Genomic DNA, 18297 nt, shown 5'->3' on the forward strand with positions numbered 1-18297 from the left:
CAATAGTGACAACTTCAACAACAACATCAACAACACCAACAACAACATCAACAACAACATCAACAATAACAACAACAACAACAGTGCCAACAATGTAGATACCAATGCCACAACCCACAGCGCAAATATCACTTGCAAATGGAACATCATCACAAGAAGCAAGAAGAACCACAGCGATGATAATAATAATAATTAAGTTAACAATAATAATAATGTTTTTAAATATTGTCAAAATAATATTAATAATATGTAGTTAATTAAATAAATTAATTCGCGCTTCTCGGCTGAGCGTTGATATTTACCTTAACAACCATAATATAAACAATCTTGCCGTTAAAAATTTTTAAAAATTTTAAAAATTGCGTTTTATATTGTTTATAGTTATTAAATTTACTTTATTGGCTTTCTGTTTTAATTAAATAATTTATATAAATTAATAATTACTTGTTCCTTTATTTCAAATATCTTACATACCTTATATATAATGCACTGAAGATGAGTTATTTATAACTCGAAATGTTGAAAGTAGGGTTGAATTTTTGAAATGTTGCGTTAACAATAGTCTGTTACCAATATATATATATATATATATATATATATATATATATATATATATATATACTGGTAAAAGAGCATAATTAATACTGTAATACCGAATTTCTAACGATGGAAATTTTTTTGTTACTTTTCTCAATATTTTTAACCTAATTTTTATCGTTATCAATTGTTTCATTAAAATTAGAATAACAGTTTTCCAATTCATTCAAAGCAATTAGGCCGAACAAAGAAACCATGTCAATTAGTAAGAAGGCAGTAAAATTAACAAGGTCACTGAAAGCCACAAATGCTTATCACAAGAACAAAGGCCTGGGTTATTCAAATTCTCTACATAAACCGCAACAAGTGCTGAAGATTATTGCAAAATCGAAATAGGTCCTATACACTCGAGAATGAATTGGAAAATTATATATTGTTCTATTTTTATGAATATAACATAAAATAACTATTATGTTATAATAATTATTAAAATTAGTAATTTATAATATTTTTTAAATGCCGACAATGATTGAAAATACCAAACAAACGGCAATATTAATATCGTTCCAAAAAAATTTTGATATTTTTTCAGATTTAATTCTGACAGGTAAAAATTGTGTATTCCGTGTATGATTGTATTTGAAACCAACGTATTCTTTTGGAAATTTCAGCAGGGCCGGAAGGCGCATTTGCCATGGGAGGGGGCAAAACTCAGTTTGCCGCCCCCACCACATTATGCTGTTATTATTATCATTGTTATGCTATTACCGTAAGCTATTGTTTAAATGCTTTTTAACTTTTTTACATTTTTTAAAACTTTTCAAAATTTGCCGCCCGAGGTGCTTGTTCCCTTTGCCCCCTAGTTTCGGGCCTTAATTTCAGACGATAAAATTTTAACCTAACGGACTGTTTTTGGGTCTGGTTACCATAAAATTCCGAATTTTTCAACAAATGCAGATTCCTACAGACAAGAATTAAAATTTTGAAAAAGAAATTAAATCGCAAAAGATTTAAGTTTTAAAGTCATTAAGCAGTTAATATGGCAAACAATAGAGTATCAAATAATACAACTATTTTCAACGTTCGAAGTGCATCTGTGCAAAGTACATTTCTTACATGATTATAAACCAAAAGTATTTCTGTAAATTTTTTTAATAATTAACGACTCTTTTTATTTTAAAGGCTGGTTAAAGCTAAAGCATATTGAATAATTTTGAATAAACTGAATAATTAAACTATTAATAAATTTATTTAGTAATGATCTTTTTAAATTTTATTTTGAAAATTACATTGATTTGTTTATTAATCATTGTAACTGGTTTAGTTTTTGGTGAAGATACCAGACATCCAAACAAGAAAAGTGTTTTACTCGTTATAGATGTGCAAAATTGTTTTATCGAAGAAGGTTCACTGGCAGTAAGTGGTGGCCGTTCTCTGGTGCCATTCATCAACCATCTTTTACTCGAATATAGACCATACTTTGAGGAGGTAATTTTTACTAAAGATTACCATCCACGTGATCATGTGTCCTTTGCCTCACAGCATTTTAATAAATCTGCTTTCCAGAAAATAAAAATAAAATATGATGAGAACGGTAAGTTTGTACTGACTTTTTTTTAGACTTTTCAACTGTTATAATGTTTATGTTGCAGCAAAAATCTGTGAAACAACTGAATTAAAAAACTTTGTCAATCGAACCGTTAATTGTTCTGTTGGAAAAATCAGAGAAATAGAACAAACTTTGTGGCCAGATCATTGCATCGAAAATACTCAAGATTCCGAATTTCCATCTGATTTAAATTTTGATGCCAATAAGGATGTAGTTTTCAAAAAAGCAACAAATAAAGATGTTAGTTTTATGCATTGATATAAAAGATAATAGATATTTGATTTATTTATTCAGATTTTACATTTTTAGTATTTCTCAGAGATGTCAACAACAAACAAAGCGCTTCTAAATACGTGTAAATCAACGTGTTACCCATTGGATGCGATAAGAGTTCGAATTCGAACTCAATAACCGCAGCAACAGCTTAACCCTTATACCACTGCGCTGCCCAAATGAAATTGGTTTCATGATGGCGAATATTAATGTTTGCTCATTGGGCCCGATGTCGTTGTTTTATTGTAAATAAAAAAACTATTAAAAATACTTATTTAAATCGCGATATGCAAACTATAATCAATAGATTAAAATTAGGCCATTCAGAAGTCACCCATTCCTGGATTCTCAAAAAATCAAATAAAAATCAATCCACTCATCATATACTAACAGAGTACAAAAATACAATGAGATTAGAAATAAATTTATAGTTTCAATGTTTGTAGAATCAATATTCCAAAATAAAATAAAAATCTGGAAGTTTTTATTTCATTTCTAAAGAAGATCGATATGTTAAACAAGATTTAAAGAGTTGAGAATCACCAGATACAAATAGTCACAAAACCAATATCGTGATGACCATAGGGTGTAAAGCGCCGTTAAACTGCTAAAAATAAAAGAAAAACAAAATCATTGCACCCGATGTTATTGTTTTACTGTTATTGCTATAATTTGGTTCCTGAAAAAATTTAGCATTCCAATAATTTCTGAGCAACGTTTAAAAATTCAGCAGGACTAAACCCAAAATTTGCACAAAAACAATTATGAATTTTAAAAAATATGACAAAAAATAAATAAGATGAAATAAAATAAAAGTAAAATAAAATGAAATGAAATAAAAAAACATACATGAGAATTCAAAGAACAAAAATATTGAAAACATTTAAAGAGCATGCACCCTAGCCTAGCAATTTGATTCACAGAATTAGCGATAAAATATTGTACCAAACAAATAAAAATCATCCTATCTAAGAAATCAATGAAAAATTTTATTTAGTCTCTATAATAAACGAAATAAACCACATAATAAACAATTAATCAATTAATTAAGTAAGGATCAAATATTCAATCAAGCTCTAAATCAATGAAACAATATATTACAGAGATATAATATAAAGCATTGCACATTGAACAGGGCCATGGATATGGCATAAGAATTGTTACCTGCCTAATAATTTTGCTTAGTTCTATGGAATTAAACGCGTAAACATTAAACATTTTTTTAGTAATGGCATTTTACTGATTTTTTATGATCAAACGTCTTACTATAGACAAATTTTTTAATTAAATGCCAATAAATTGACAAAAAAAGCAAATAGATCGATAATCGCTAAACAACCGGCTAAAAACTGATTGTTTACTTTAATTTAAATTCACTTTTCAACAAATATTTGTTAGACTGACCTTGATGTTAAATATATATAAACAAGAACAATGTATATATATATAACGCGTCTGCCATATCCATATTATATATATATATATCCATGAACATGGCATTAAATAAAACCTTGCATTTTAATAACTTTTTTTTAAACTTAGAATAAACATTGAATTTAAGTTGAACGATGTAACGCACATAAAATGCACGTTTTTTCAAAGCAAAACGTTATTTATAAAGTTTCTTTATTCTAATAAAAACATTTTTATTATAAAATTTTAATTAATTCCTAAATTTTATATCGATAATATAAGATTAAATTTGTACAACCCAGGCAATATAGAATTGATCTGACCAAAACATCCGGATATCAGATAATTATAGTTAATAATTATTAAACACAGTCTATGCACTGTATATTAGAGGTGAACTTGGGAACAGGAATTGCAAGAATCCCATGGTTCCCATGGGAGTTGGTAAAACCTAATTGTCGGGAATGGAAATTTTAGGAAATAGAGATTTACTGTGTGGGAATCGGGAATAATGGACGGGAATGGAAAAAATGGAAAAAACAACATATACATGTCCAATTTAAAAAAATTAATTTTGATCAAAATGCCTGTTATCTATGCAACTCAACACGTGTACGTATGCATTAACAAAGAAGATATTCACGTGCAAGCAATGGAACCATAAAAATTTTTCATGATATATATAACATAAAACTTTATATATATATATATATATATATATATATATATTTTAAAAATTCAACACTACTTTCAACAATGTTCAACTTTTTTATAATTCTTTTTAATTTATTAATGTCAGAGAAATTAGACATTTTATTGTTTTTTAAAAATTTTCATTAAATAAATTTGCAAATAGCTATTTCGAGCTGTGAAATAGCTATTTATATTTATTTTTTATATTGTTTAATGTTATTAAATTTATTTTATTAGTTTTCAGTTTTAATTAAATAATTTATATAAATTAATAATTACTTGTTCCTTAAAATGACAAAAATGAAATGGTTCTTGAACAAGATGAGATCAAGCTACAGTGGAGAGAATACTTCAATCGTCTGTTAAACGAAACAAATCACATCAATGTTAACTTTGACGCACCACCCATCGAAGGTCCGATTACAGACATCACTTTAGAGGAGCTTACAGAAGCTCTGAAAGCTATGAAGGATGGAAAGGCAGCAGGGCCCTTTGGACTCACAAATGACATTATCAAAGCATCTGGTACTGCAGGTATCCAAACGTTACTACAACTTTGCCGTGAAATCTGGAGAAATTGCTCAATGCCGACTGAATGGAATTATAGCATGACAGTCCCACTATACAAAGACAAAGGTGATCCATTGAACTGTTCATCATATAGGGGTATAAGTCTGTTAGAACACTCCCTGAAAATTGTCGAAAAAATCATTGAGAGAAGATTAACGTCCTGCATCACAATCGGAAATTATCAATTTGGTTTTCTAGCGGGGAAATCAACAATTGACGCAATTCACATCCTTCGGCAACTGCAAGAGAAGTACCTCGCAAAGCATCAACAACTATCACACATTTTTGTAGACCTTGAAAAAGCATTTGATCGAGTTCCCCGTGAAGCAATCAGATGGAGTCTACGTCGACAACTCATTCCAGAATATCTTGTTCGACTTGTGATGGAAATGTATACGAGTACTAAGACTCTCGTCAGCACAACGGTTGGAAACACATATGCATTTGACATCGGCGTTGGAGTTCACCAAGGCTCGATTCTCAGTTCACTGTTATTTATAACTGTGATGGAAGAAATCACAAAACCGATACGCACTGGTGACATTTGGAATCTAGTATATGCTGATGATATCATTTTAACAGCCACGTCTGAGCATAATGCAGCACAGATGTTTGAAGATTGGAACACCAGACTCGCCGATCATGGATTCAAAGTCAACATCAGCAAAACCAAAGCAATGAACACTGGTGAACCCATCCAATCCACAGCTACTGGACAATGGCCTTGTTCAGTTTGTGAAGCTGGTGTAGGTAACAATTCAATCAAGTGTCAGCACGTAACCAGTGGTGTCACAAACGTTGTTCAAAAATAATTGGTACTTTATCTAAAGTGTCGAATTTTGTTTGTCCTGCTTGCATCAATCCACAACAACAAATTCAAAATAGCACTGTTTTTGAAACCATTAAAATAGAAAAAGTCACATCGTTTCAATATCTAGGGAGTGTTCTGGATTGTACTGGAACAGCTGAAGCTGCCGTTCGAGCAAGCATACGTGCAGCCTGGAATAAATGGCATTTCCTTGCCCCTATATCCCACTACCACTACGATCAAGACTTTATAAATCTGTGATAGTGGTCCGGTGTTGTTATATGGTGCAGAAATATGGCCAATGACAACTAAACTGGAACAACTACTTTAACGAACCGACATGAAAATGCTCCGATGGATGCAACGAATTAGTCTGAAGGACCACATCAAATCTACGGAAATCCTGCGTCGTGCTGGTTTAGATGATATAAAGGACAAATGCCGGCAACACCGTCTGCGGTGGTTTGGTCATGTCAAACGAAGTGGAAACAGTGCCATAACTTCTATTGCAGATGTTGAAGTACCTGGCACACGTCCCAAAGGCCGTCCAAAGAAGTCCTGGTCGCAAACAATCGAGCAAGACAAGAAAGCTCTAAATGTAAATGAAATGGATACAACTGATCGTCTAATTTGGCGCAAAAAGTTGATAGCAAAGAAAACAACGTCCTATCTCGGGAAACCGGGTCTCTGGACGCAAAACGAAGATTGATTGACTTATTCCTTCTTATCAAATATCTTACATACCTTATATATAATGCACTGAAGATGAGTTATCTATAACTCGAAATAGCTATTTGCAAATTTATTTAATAAAAATTTTTAAAAAACAATAAAATGTCTAATTTCTCTGACATTAATAAATTAAAAAGAAATATAAAAAAGTCGAACAATGTTGAAAGTAGTGTTGAATTTTTGAAATGCTGCGTTAACAACAGTCTGTTACCAATATATATATATATATATATATATATATATATATATATATATATATATATATATATATATATATATATATATGTGTGTGTGTGTGTGTGTGTGTGTGTGTGTGTGTGTGTGTGTGTGTGTGTGTGTGTGTGTGTATAAAAAATGGTAACAACAATGGCTGGTCGGTCGGCTGTTGCTAGTGAATTTTTGTGCTTTTTGACAAATAATTGGAATAATTTCGATAACGAAACTTTTATTTTGAATGTATTGGATTTCTATTATGTCGACGAAGTTACTGCTGCAATTAAAATTTTGAAAAATGATTTGGAATTGTTAAAAATTAAAGAATTGCAATCAGAATTAGTGGATAAGTTTCAATTTCGCGGAATAAATAAAAAAGACAAAATTTTAGAATGTGTTGAATTGCTAAAAATTTTGAGGTTAGAAGGTTTTATTGATAAATGTTCAATATATTCAGCTGTTAATCTGTTGAGGATACCAAATATTACTAACTGGCTGAATTTTAGTTTTCAAAAGATCAAAAATGAAATCGAAGCCATGTTTAGTGTACAACAGACGGCCATAATAGAAGCGTTAAATACGAAACATACCGGCTTGCTGGACAACATACGCTCTATTGTTTCCAATCATACGACAACGTTGCAGGACATTGAAAAGGCTTTTACAACAAGCACTATACCATTGAATAAATCTGAAATGTCTACAGCTTTAAGTGACGTATTGAAAACAAATTTATCAACTAATTCCACAAATAAAACTTTAACTACAAATTCATGGGCAGCTAAAAGTAAACATTTGGCTTTTAATTTTAATAAAAATAATAATAATATTAAAAAATCCATGAATGAATCCAACGATGAATTAGACGTCGATGGCTTTCAACTTGTTCAGAAAGTCAAGAAAAAAAGAAAGTCAGTTGATTCTCCTCCAGTTCTTCAAACAATAAACAACAAAATAGAATCTAAAAAATCTAACAAAGTATTTGGCACTGGTACGAACTGTCTCTTGAAAGCATCTAAAGTTATAGAGAAAAAAATTGTTTATTATGTAGGTAATGTTGACTCGTGCAAAAAAGATGTCCTTGAAAACCATCTAAAAACAAATAACATAATCTTCAACCAATGTTTCCCAGTCTTGCGAAAAAGAAACCTTTTAAACAATCCTCCAGATAATCATCCAGACAACCCCGCGGTATATCAAAACCCATTAGTCGAGTCTACGGCATTTAAAATAATTCTGCCAATCAGCCAGTTATCCAAATTCACCAATCCTGATATATGGCCACAATACACATTTTTGCGCGAATGGGATTTTTCACTGACGAGTCACAGAAGAACAGCAGAAGATAAAGTTGTCCAATCCAAAATCGAGAATCATGGTGGCGCCAAATAATTTTATATGCAAATCAATGCATAACGAAACGAAGTACTACTCTGAAAATAATATATCAGATTTTTTATCACTATCTGATTGTAGTCTATCTTCATCAGCTTTATCAATCGTGCATGTAAATGCTTGTAGCTTATGCCATAAAATCACGTCCCTTCAAATGCTTATAGACGGATTTAATAACATTCCTAGTTTAATAGTTATCAGTGAAACCTAGCTGAATGAAGCTTCTGCAGCTTTGATTAGATTAGAAGGTTTTAAATTTGTTTTTAAAAATAGAATGACTGGCTTAGGTGGGGGAGTTTGCATGTTTATAAGAACTGACTTAGATTTTTGTGTGTGTGATGATAGAGTGTTTGATGATGATGTTATTGACATGCTGTGCATTAATATAAAGTCTAAACAATGTAATAATAATTGTGAATATATCAAAGTGGTTGCCTTATATAGGCCTTATATAGGCCACCTAATACAAAATTTGATCACATTTTGAAAAATTAGAAATTACACTTAACGCTTTAAGGCAGAATCATCGAACGTATTTTGTCGGAGATTTCAATATCGATATCCTAAACTTAGACTCGACACACGCAATGTCATTTCAGAATTTGTTGTTGTCATACGGCTTCGTTCCATTAATTTTTTCACCAACAAGAGTAACCCCAAATTCTAGTTCTTTAATAGATAATATTTTTACAAATTCCTCTGAAACGTATAATAGTGGCATAATTATATCTGATTTGTCCGACCATTATCCAATTTTCTCGATTTCACACTGCTTTAGTTTATCGACAGATAAATTTATCCCTCCATTCCAACGTTGTTTAACAATCAGCAACATTAACAAGATTAACGCCCATCTAGCTACTGTTAACTGAACTCCTATCACAAGCGAAAACGATATTGAAATAGCCTGTTTACTTCTGTACAAAATAATAAATACTGTCTTAAATACATTTGCTCCTTTGCGATCTTGTAAACGCAGAAATAAAAAGTCATGGGTTAATAAGGAAGTGTTATGTATGTCACGTCTGCAAAATAAGTTGTTTAAAAATTACATAGTTAACCCTACTTCAGAAAATTATAATACGTATAAAAAATTTAGAAATAAATTCACTGATCATAAAAGACATTTAGAAAATCAATATTTCAATAATAAATTTCTCGAATATAAAAATGACGCGAAAAGTAAATGGAATGCAATAAATAACATGCTAAATAAAAAACCAGACAAACAAATTATCAATAAAATAGTAACTAATGACATAATAATCGAAAATATAACTGAAATATGTAACACTTTTAATAACTATTTTGTCAATATCACTAAATCATTATTAGATAATACAAATGATAACGCACAGAATCAGAATAGTATTAATTTAATTAAGCCAATATGCAAATTTTTTTATCTTGAATTAACTAACGAATTAGAAATAATAGGATTTGTTGGGAGTATGAAAAACAAAAAAAGCACATCCGATGATGAACTAAGTAATTATTTAGTTAAGCAAATAATAAATAATATAATTGTCCCATTAACCCACATATGCAATCTTTCACTGTCACAAGGAATTTTTCCTCAGTGCTTTAAAACTGCGAAAATTCTACCAATATTTAAAAAAGGTGACAGACTGGAAGTATCTAATTATCGACCCATTTCTCTCCTCTCGCCACTCTCAAAAATTCTAGAAAGACTAATGCACTCTAGATTAAACTCATTCTTAAGTGCTAACAACATCATTACAGATAGGCAATACGGCTTTCGACCAAACCATTCAACAGAGCTTGCTGTGTTGGAGTTTGCACAAAGGGTGATGTATAATCTAAACGAAAAATTCTTAACTGTCGGAATCTTTATAGAAGCTTTATAATCTTTATCTTTATCGGAATCTTTATAAGGTCAAAATCCTTTGACCTTATAAACCATGAATTACTTTTACAGAAACTGCGAGTATATGGAATCAGAGGAGTAGCTCTTAATTGGTTTTCCACTTACCTAAAAAATAGAAAACAATATGTCTCGATAAATGGACACAATTCGGAGAAGTTAATTATAAACTCCGGTGTTCCGCAGGGATCAATACTGGGACCATTGCTTTTTTCGGTGTTTATTAACGACCTCTGTCTGGTTCCTACTACAGCTAAATTCTTACTTTTTGCTGATGATACCACTATCTTTTTTCATACCAAAAATCCTCAAGAAGATCAGATAATAATTAATAATAACTTAAAATATATAGCAAACTGGTTGTTATTAAATAAATTAATAATAAATTATTCAAAATGTACTTATTTAATATTCGGTCCGAAAATAATTACAAATGGCATTAATGACTTGACAATATCAATAAATGACAAAATAATATCTCGTTCCACTGAAACAAAATTTTTAGGTATAGTAATCAGAGATAACCTGTCATGGGATTTGCACATTAATTCAATATCACAAAAATCATATAGAATCATAGGTATGCTACATAAAATTAAACATAAAATTAATAAAAATATATTAGTAAATCTTTATTATGCGTTAATTCATCCTTATTTGGTCTATTGTAATCTTCTTTGGAGCAATAGTCCTGATTCACACCTTAATCCAATTGTCGTAACACAAAATCGATTTATTCGATTGCTGCTTGGCCTTCATCCACGTTGCCACATAACTGGTTATTATACGGAGGCAAACATTCTTAGTGTTAAAAATTTGCATCTTTACTTTCTGGCAATCTTCGTGTTTAAATATTTACAACAAAAGTTACCAAAATTTTTTCTAGATTTCTTTACCCTAGCGTCAAATGTCAAAACAAAAGTCTTGAGAAGCGCGCATACATTTTATTTTGTACCGCAGAGAATTAAATTAGTGAATTCAAGTTTAAAAATAACAGGACCTAGAGTCTGGAACGAGCTAATTCCGCTGGAAATAAAAGAAATTACTTTGATCCATTCATTTAAAAATAAGCTCAAAAATTATTTAATTAATAAAAATACTTATTTTTTATAACAATAATTATAGTATCAATAACAAGAAAGACGGCCACTTTGATATGGAGCACGAATATGTTATGAATGTGTATGAAAGGATATGAATGTGTATGAATGGATATGAATGTGTATTAATGGGCATGAATGTGTATGAATCTATATGAATGTGTATGGATTGTTATGAATGTGTATGAGTGGGCATGAATGTGTATGAATTGATATGAATGTAAATGGATTGTTATGAAGGTGTATGAGTGAATATGAATGTGTATGGATGGATATGAATGTGTGGACATGAATGTGCGTGCATGAGTGAATTATGGATCTAACGTACTTGAGGGAGCATGAATATGCTTCGAACGGTAAACTTTTTACGGTAAACTTTCAAATGAAAATGAATGTGTGTGATAGTTCTTTTACGGTAAACATTTTATAAAAATAGAATTTGTTTTGTAATAGACTTTCTACGATAAATTTTTCATAATGAGTTAATAACATCATGATTCTCGCATTTGCCTATGTAATGATTCTTTAACGATAAACTTTTTAAAATATGCGAAAATTGATATTTGAATTTGTTTCTGTAATGAACCTCTACTGTGAATTTTTCATGTCGATTCAATCTTTATTTATTTAATTGTCAATATTGTGGGAGGCGAACATTATTTACTTTTGAAATGCAAATGTATAAATTTTTGTGACGTATGTTCGCGTGCATGAATTACCATCATTTTTAATTTCTTCATTTTCAATTAACTTTGTTGAATTTTTTGTTGAACTTGGTTGAAAGGACAACTTTAGTTAAGGCACTATCACAAGTATTATGTTTACTTTTTTGTGCTTCTTCCAATAAATAAATAAATATATATATATATATATATATATATATATATATATATACATGGACAGAAGACAAAATCGAAGATTAGACCTATTTTGATAGTGATGAATGATGATGTCATTAAAGAAACAGTCATAAAAAACTCATTCCAACTTAGATCCATGTCTGATGATTTCGATAAGATCTGGTCCAGTCAAGATTTGACAGTTGATTAGCGTCTTGAATTTAAAAAAAAATCGTTGATAAAGCAAAAGCAAATTAGGCCTCAAGTTCTTATTTTTTATTCAGAGTAAGGGGAACGGTAGGCAAGTGGCTTATTATCAGGTTCAGAAAGCTGGTGAAATAATGTCTGATAATGGTTTTGATAGTTGTGATGGTGATGGGAATCGATGTTTGTTTAGTCATAGTGATCATGATAATGGTGGCGTTAGCAAAGATGTGGCGGTTTGTCAAATTGATAAAGTAATGACATTTGATGATTCAAACAAAGATGGTACTTTGAAAAGATCAAGAAGAAGCAACAGAGTTTTTTTTATTATTATTCTTTAAAAATCAGGATCTGACAGACTCAGAAACTGTTAAACCAATAAGTAAATAAATAAATAAAAAAATAGAGAAAAAAATGTTTAAACATGAATTAAAAAGTAAAATAAAATAAACAATAATAAAATAAATTGACTATAAAATGATGTAATGGCATAAAAAAGGCAAATTAATAGACTAGATGATGACTTAGTGAGTTAGTGAAGTGATCGATAACTAAAAACTAGTTGTGTAAATAATAAAGTTTTATTTAGTGTTAATATGTTTGAGGTGTCTTTTGATGAAGGTCTTGTCCTGATTGGGTGGCGACTTGATAGTTATGCTTGCGTTGACGAATGTTGTGTGTTGTAGTTTTAATTGGTGGTAGTAGAGGATGGATGACGTGGTTGCTGTTATTTTCTACTTTCTTGAACAGTCTTGAATCGAATGTGTGGAATGTCTGCGTGACGGTAGGATATGATGCAGGTAGATAGGTAGATAAATATAACACTTTTATGTGTTTTCATTATCGATAAATATAACACTTTTATATGTTTTGATTATCGATAAATATAACTTTACGTGTTTTCATTATTGATAATTCCTCTGTTTCTAAATTTATTGGTGGGAAAAATTTCAATTGCCCGTTGTTGAATATTTATTATCGGATGTTTTTGTTCTATGAGTATTGATTCTGCTAGTCGTAAATTATAATGGTAATCAATAATTGCATTTCTGACAGTCTTTATCCAATATATTATATATATATTTATATATATATATATATATATATATATATATATATATATATATATATATATATATTGATGAAAATCACAGCATGTTTAGCGTTAGTTAACTTCTAATTTAACTTTTCAATTTTTCTAACGGTTGATCGTAAATCATTTTCAAGTTTCCTTAGTTCAAAACCCAGAATTTTTTTTGTTTTATACATGATAAAACAGAAAAGCTTTTTTCGGTAATCCTATACCATCTTCGATGTTCAAATTGATACGTTTTGGTTGTGCCCAGATGATCAAATATTTTTATACTGTGTCTCTTTATTGGTTCCTTTTTATTCAAAATGAATATTTTGTGAATCTTTTAACATCGTAAAATATAACACTTTTATGTGTTTTCATTTCTTTTATGGGGTTTCATGCGTTTTCATAAAAGTGATATGATCTCATAAAATCAAAGATAAAAACACTTAAAGAAATCATTGAGCAGTAAAATTTATGCCTCAATGCTGCATCGTGACCGAGATGACTTTTGGGTGTAGGAAAGATAGATGTACTCGAATGTCCGATTACCAATTGATTTATTCAACTAGAGCTATTCTTAGACGAGATATGTCAATGGATCCAAAAAATCTATCGCTACATATTCCGAACGGCCACTTGAGGAACGTCACCTGTGTATGGGGAAGTATCTTGCATCTTGGGCATCGAATGATGATAAAATACGACTTCCACCAAGATCTGGAAAAACATGGAAGTCGTTACGGGAAACAGTCGACCTAAATGCACCCAGGTAATGATTGATGGCGATATTGAGATATCAAGTCTGTCGGGAAACATCATTTGGGCAAAACTAAAAAATAATAAATGCAGGAGCCAGCAATTTGTCCTGGTGGAACCTACGCCAACGTCTAAAATATCAAATATCATTTTTTTAAAAAATGTCTGATAGAATTCCGATCCAGATAATGAATGTATCAGAAAATCCAATAAAATAAAGAATGGCAGAGTAATTGGCAATACCCAGCTAACAGGTACTATAAAAAGACTTGACGTAAAACTACAAAATGATATTAAGGAAAAGAATTGAACATCCAAAGTTTCCAACACAACCTATTGGACGAGACAATTCTCACCGAAAAAGAACGAAGGAAGGCCGAGACACTGTTAGTCATGTATTCGAATATATTCTCCTTATCCGGTTTCCAGTGGCTTTTGACCTTAGATTTAAAAAGCGGGTACTGGCAGATTGAGATTGAAGAAAATGATCAAGGAAAGACGGCTTACAGATCTGAAAAGACGCCATTCAGGTTACGTAATGCTCCAGCCATACTTGAACGCCAATGGAATACGTTTTGAGGGGACTTACGTGGAAGACGTGCCTTGTCTACCTAAACAATATTATTGTTTTAGGATGTACGTTTGATCAACACTTTGCAAGTTTGCAAGAGGTATTCTCAAGCTGAATAAAAAGAAATGCCAGTTTTTCCCAAAGGAAGTGAATTACCTTGGACATTACCAGAAGGTGTCGAAACGGAACCCTGCAAAATAAATGTAGTAAAAAAACTGGTCAGTACTTTAAGATAAACATGAAGTACATTCTTTTTTGGGTTAGCTATAAATTAATGACGGTTCGTCTAAGACTTTTCTCTAATCGCGAAGCCATCATACGAATTAACAAAAAAGAACCAAGTGTTCGTATGGGATGACTCCGCAGCAACAGCATTTGTATAGCTAATAGAACAGCTTTAAGTACAACCCCCATTCTTTTCTACTCGATTCAAGAAAAGACATTCATTCTCGACACGGATGCCAGTAATAGCGGAATAGGAGCCGTCCTGTCACACATCGATGGGTATGAAAGGTCAGATTAAAGGTTAAATTGCACTTTTCCAAACTTCAGAGGATTTAACAAAGCGTACAAACATCGTAAATGAATACGTGCTAAACGACGCATCACACACGAAGCATGTGATAGGCGGTGATCTTTTCGTCATATTTGAACCCGGTGACTGCGAAACAGCACAAGGCTTCCTTAACCATTAGACCATCACGCTTTTGCTCCTTTCGAGTAGAGGTTATGTTTTCGTAGTTCCTTCCTCAGATTTGTTGTATCAAGCTTTTTAATGATAGCATTCTTTATTGAAGAAAATTTCGATTTATCAAAAATCTTACTTTTGCCATCAATGTTGTAACCCTTGACCTCGTAAGTAGCAACACTAATGTTATAACTTCAAAGATATATTATAACTATATTTCCAACACCTGTATTGTAGCTTCCAACGATCGTCAAGTGTTCGTTATTCCGTAGGTTCAAGATTTCCGATAAATGAACACAACTGCTTCAAACGCAAACTTTGTTGAACATTTATTTGAATTCCAACAATAATAGAAACAATAAACTAACCCAAATAACTACATAAGTCACATTTACGACTTCGCTTTCTTTGCTGAAAACCTGACTTGAAACATTACTACGCAGGATACATTTTTAGTCCGATTTTACAATCATTTACATTTTACATTTACACTCTATGGTTTACAATCCAAGGATTACAAATATAGCAAAAATAATAATGATATAGGGCATTTTGATCATTCCGGCGGTTATAACAATACTATCATCTGTACAAGCAGAACTAACCTTGCCAACCAACCAAACTTATTCAGCCTGAAAATTTTTTAACGTTGACAACATAATATAAATTTTTTAACGTCGACAACTTGATATAGATTTTTTTAAACGTCGACAACTTGATATAAAATCATTGCACGCATATTAGAACTTGGTTAACAAAAATCTTTTGATAATTATTTTTTCATATAAGGAAATTAATTTGTTTTTTCATGATTGAAAATAATTATATAGAAAGCTTTAGTGGGCCTCCCAGTTTGGTAATCCCTGGTTTAAATCAAACGCTTCGTTTCACTCACTATAAGTAATTCAATGTTTACAATATTTTGATTTATCGTAAATGTATAAGTAATTCAATGTTTACAATATTTTGATTTATCGTAAATGTGTTCAAAATAAGCAAGTATAAGTTTGCTTTCGAGAACCTGATTTATTTATCTAAAATAAAAAAATTAAATTCGAGGTACAAATACCAAGCTATTAACACACAATAATAAAACTAACCACGTGTTAGAAATTTATATAGGATGGTAAAAGTCCCGCTATAAGCAAAGAATAGAAATTCAAGGAATACTTAAGCATAGAAAATTATATGAAATATAATTTACATCTCCCCCCTCCAAGTCACTTTTTGAGGTACATAAAGTGACAATTTATTAAAGTAAAAAAGTTTGATTCTTTCTTCTTCTTTTCCCAGTCTACTTCGAAAATCGACATCTTTCTAAGAATTTTAAACGGGCCAACTTAGTCCATTTTACTTCATATCACTTACACAAATTTTTAAATTATAAAAATTTGAAAAAAATTGTTAAATTATGAAAGCGTTACAATCGACATTTTAACATTTTGATCACACGGCACAAAAATTAAAAAAAAATTTTTTCCAGATCGACTCGTATTCTGTTTTTATGGATAATGGCCACATATCAAAAACTAATTTAGACGAGATGCTAAAATCTAAACAAATCAAGAAAATTTTTATGGTTGGTATCGCAACTGATTATTGCGTCAAAAATTCTGCAATCGATGCAAAAGATCTAGGTAATTTATTATTTTGAGCATTAATATTGTTTGATATGCAAATCATTTTTGCAGTTTTAGTTTTTTTAGAACAGTTTAAATATTTTTCAGTCACTGAGATTTAAATGGTTGCATTTTTGCTATACATGACGATGATGCATATTAGCGTATTCAAAACAATGCACCCCAGAATTGAATACAACATCTTTGTATTTTGAAAACGTTTTGTCTACTGAATTATTGAAGATATGAGGATATGAGTAAACGTGTATTTTTAACCCTCACCCACAATATTTAAAAAAATTATGCAGTGCCCATTTTGTCGTTCGCTATTTTGTCGTGCGCAATTTTGTCGAGAAATATGCGTTATTTTGTTGTACGCTATTTTGTCAAGAAATTTTTGGCCTGTTTTACGCCATTTTGTCGGTGCTATTTTGTCGGGCGTTTTTTTGACGGGTCACCGTTAAAATATCCACTCTTATGTATGTTATATTTTTGCTGTCTTTTTGTTAAGTGTGCTTTCGCTGTCTTTTTGTCGTAAAATTAAACAAATACTCCCATTTATAAAAAATGAAAAAGGCTAAATTTCAAAACATTAAATTTGTTTATGAATCACATATATATATTAACCGCTATTACCATTTACTTATACTTTAATTTGTATAAAAATAAATGCTTTGCTTGCTTGATTTTTATAGACTAAAATTATTGGCTTGATATTATATATATTTTGTATATAACCATATTTTGGGAAAGTCATAAATCCGAGAGCAGACCTAATTAAACCTATCAAAAAACTTTATATACGAGTGGGAAGTGGTAGACGCGTTCAACTGTTCAAACATCACAGAGGTACTTATTAGATCATATGTCTGCCATATTGATTGAAAAAATAATTAAATTACGTTATTTCTTGATGGTGACCGATGATATATATATATATATATATATATATATATATATATATATCTCTATATATATATATATGCATACATATTAATAATATACATTGGTATACATACATATGTAAAATGAAACATCTTTATAATAGCGGTAGCGATAGTGGCGCTCTTTTTTATGAGCGCCACTTTATATATATATATATATATATATATATATATATATATATATATATATGTGCTCATGTAACTGTAATACCTGATGACAATAATACAATAGTATTTAATAGTGGCACACCGAATGTGTTTAGTGTAACAATACCAACTGGTGGTCACACGGTATATATATATAAATATATATATATATATACATATATATATATATATACATATATATATAAATATATATATATATATG

The 18297-nt window shown here is 30.6% G+C and overlaps 1 protein-coding gene across 1 annotated transcript; it reads left to right on the top strand.

The window, feature by feature from the left end:
- Positions 1-1794: 1794 nt before the first annotated feature.
- HELRODRAFT_71735 (hypothetical protein) lies at positions 1795-17018 on the top strand (the record flags this gene model as incomplete). Its single annotated transcript, XM_009012056.1, has 3 exons — positions 1795-2131; positions 2271-2386; positions 16848-17018. 3 exons carry the CDS (start codon positions 1795-1797, stop codon positions 17016-17018), a joined length of 624 nt encoding a protein of 207 aa, XP_009010304.1.
- Positions 17019-18297: the final 1279 nt, after the last annotated feature.

This window comes from Helobdella robusta, assembly GCF_000326865.2.
Source record: "Helobdella robusta unplaced genomic scaffold HELROscaffold_10, whole genome shotgun sequence".
NCBI lineage: Eukaryota > Metazoa > Annelida > Clitellata > Rhynchobdellida > Glossiphoniidae > Helobdella > Helobdella robusta.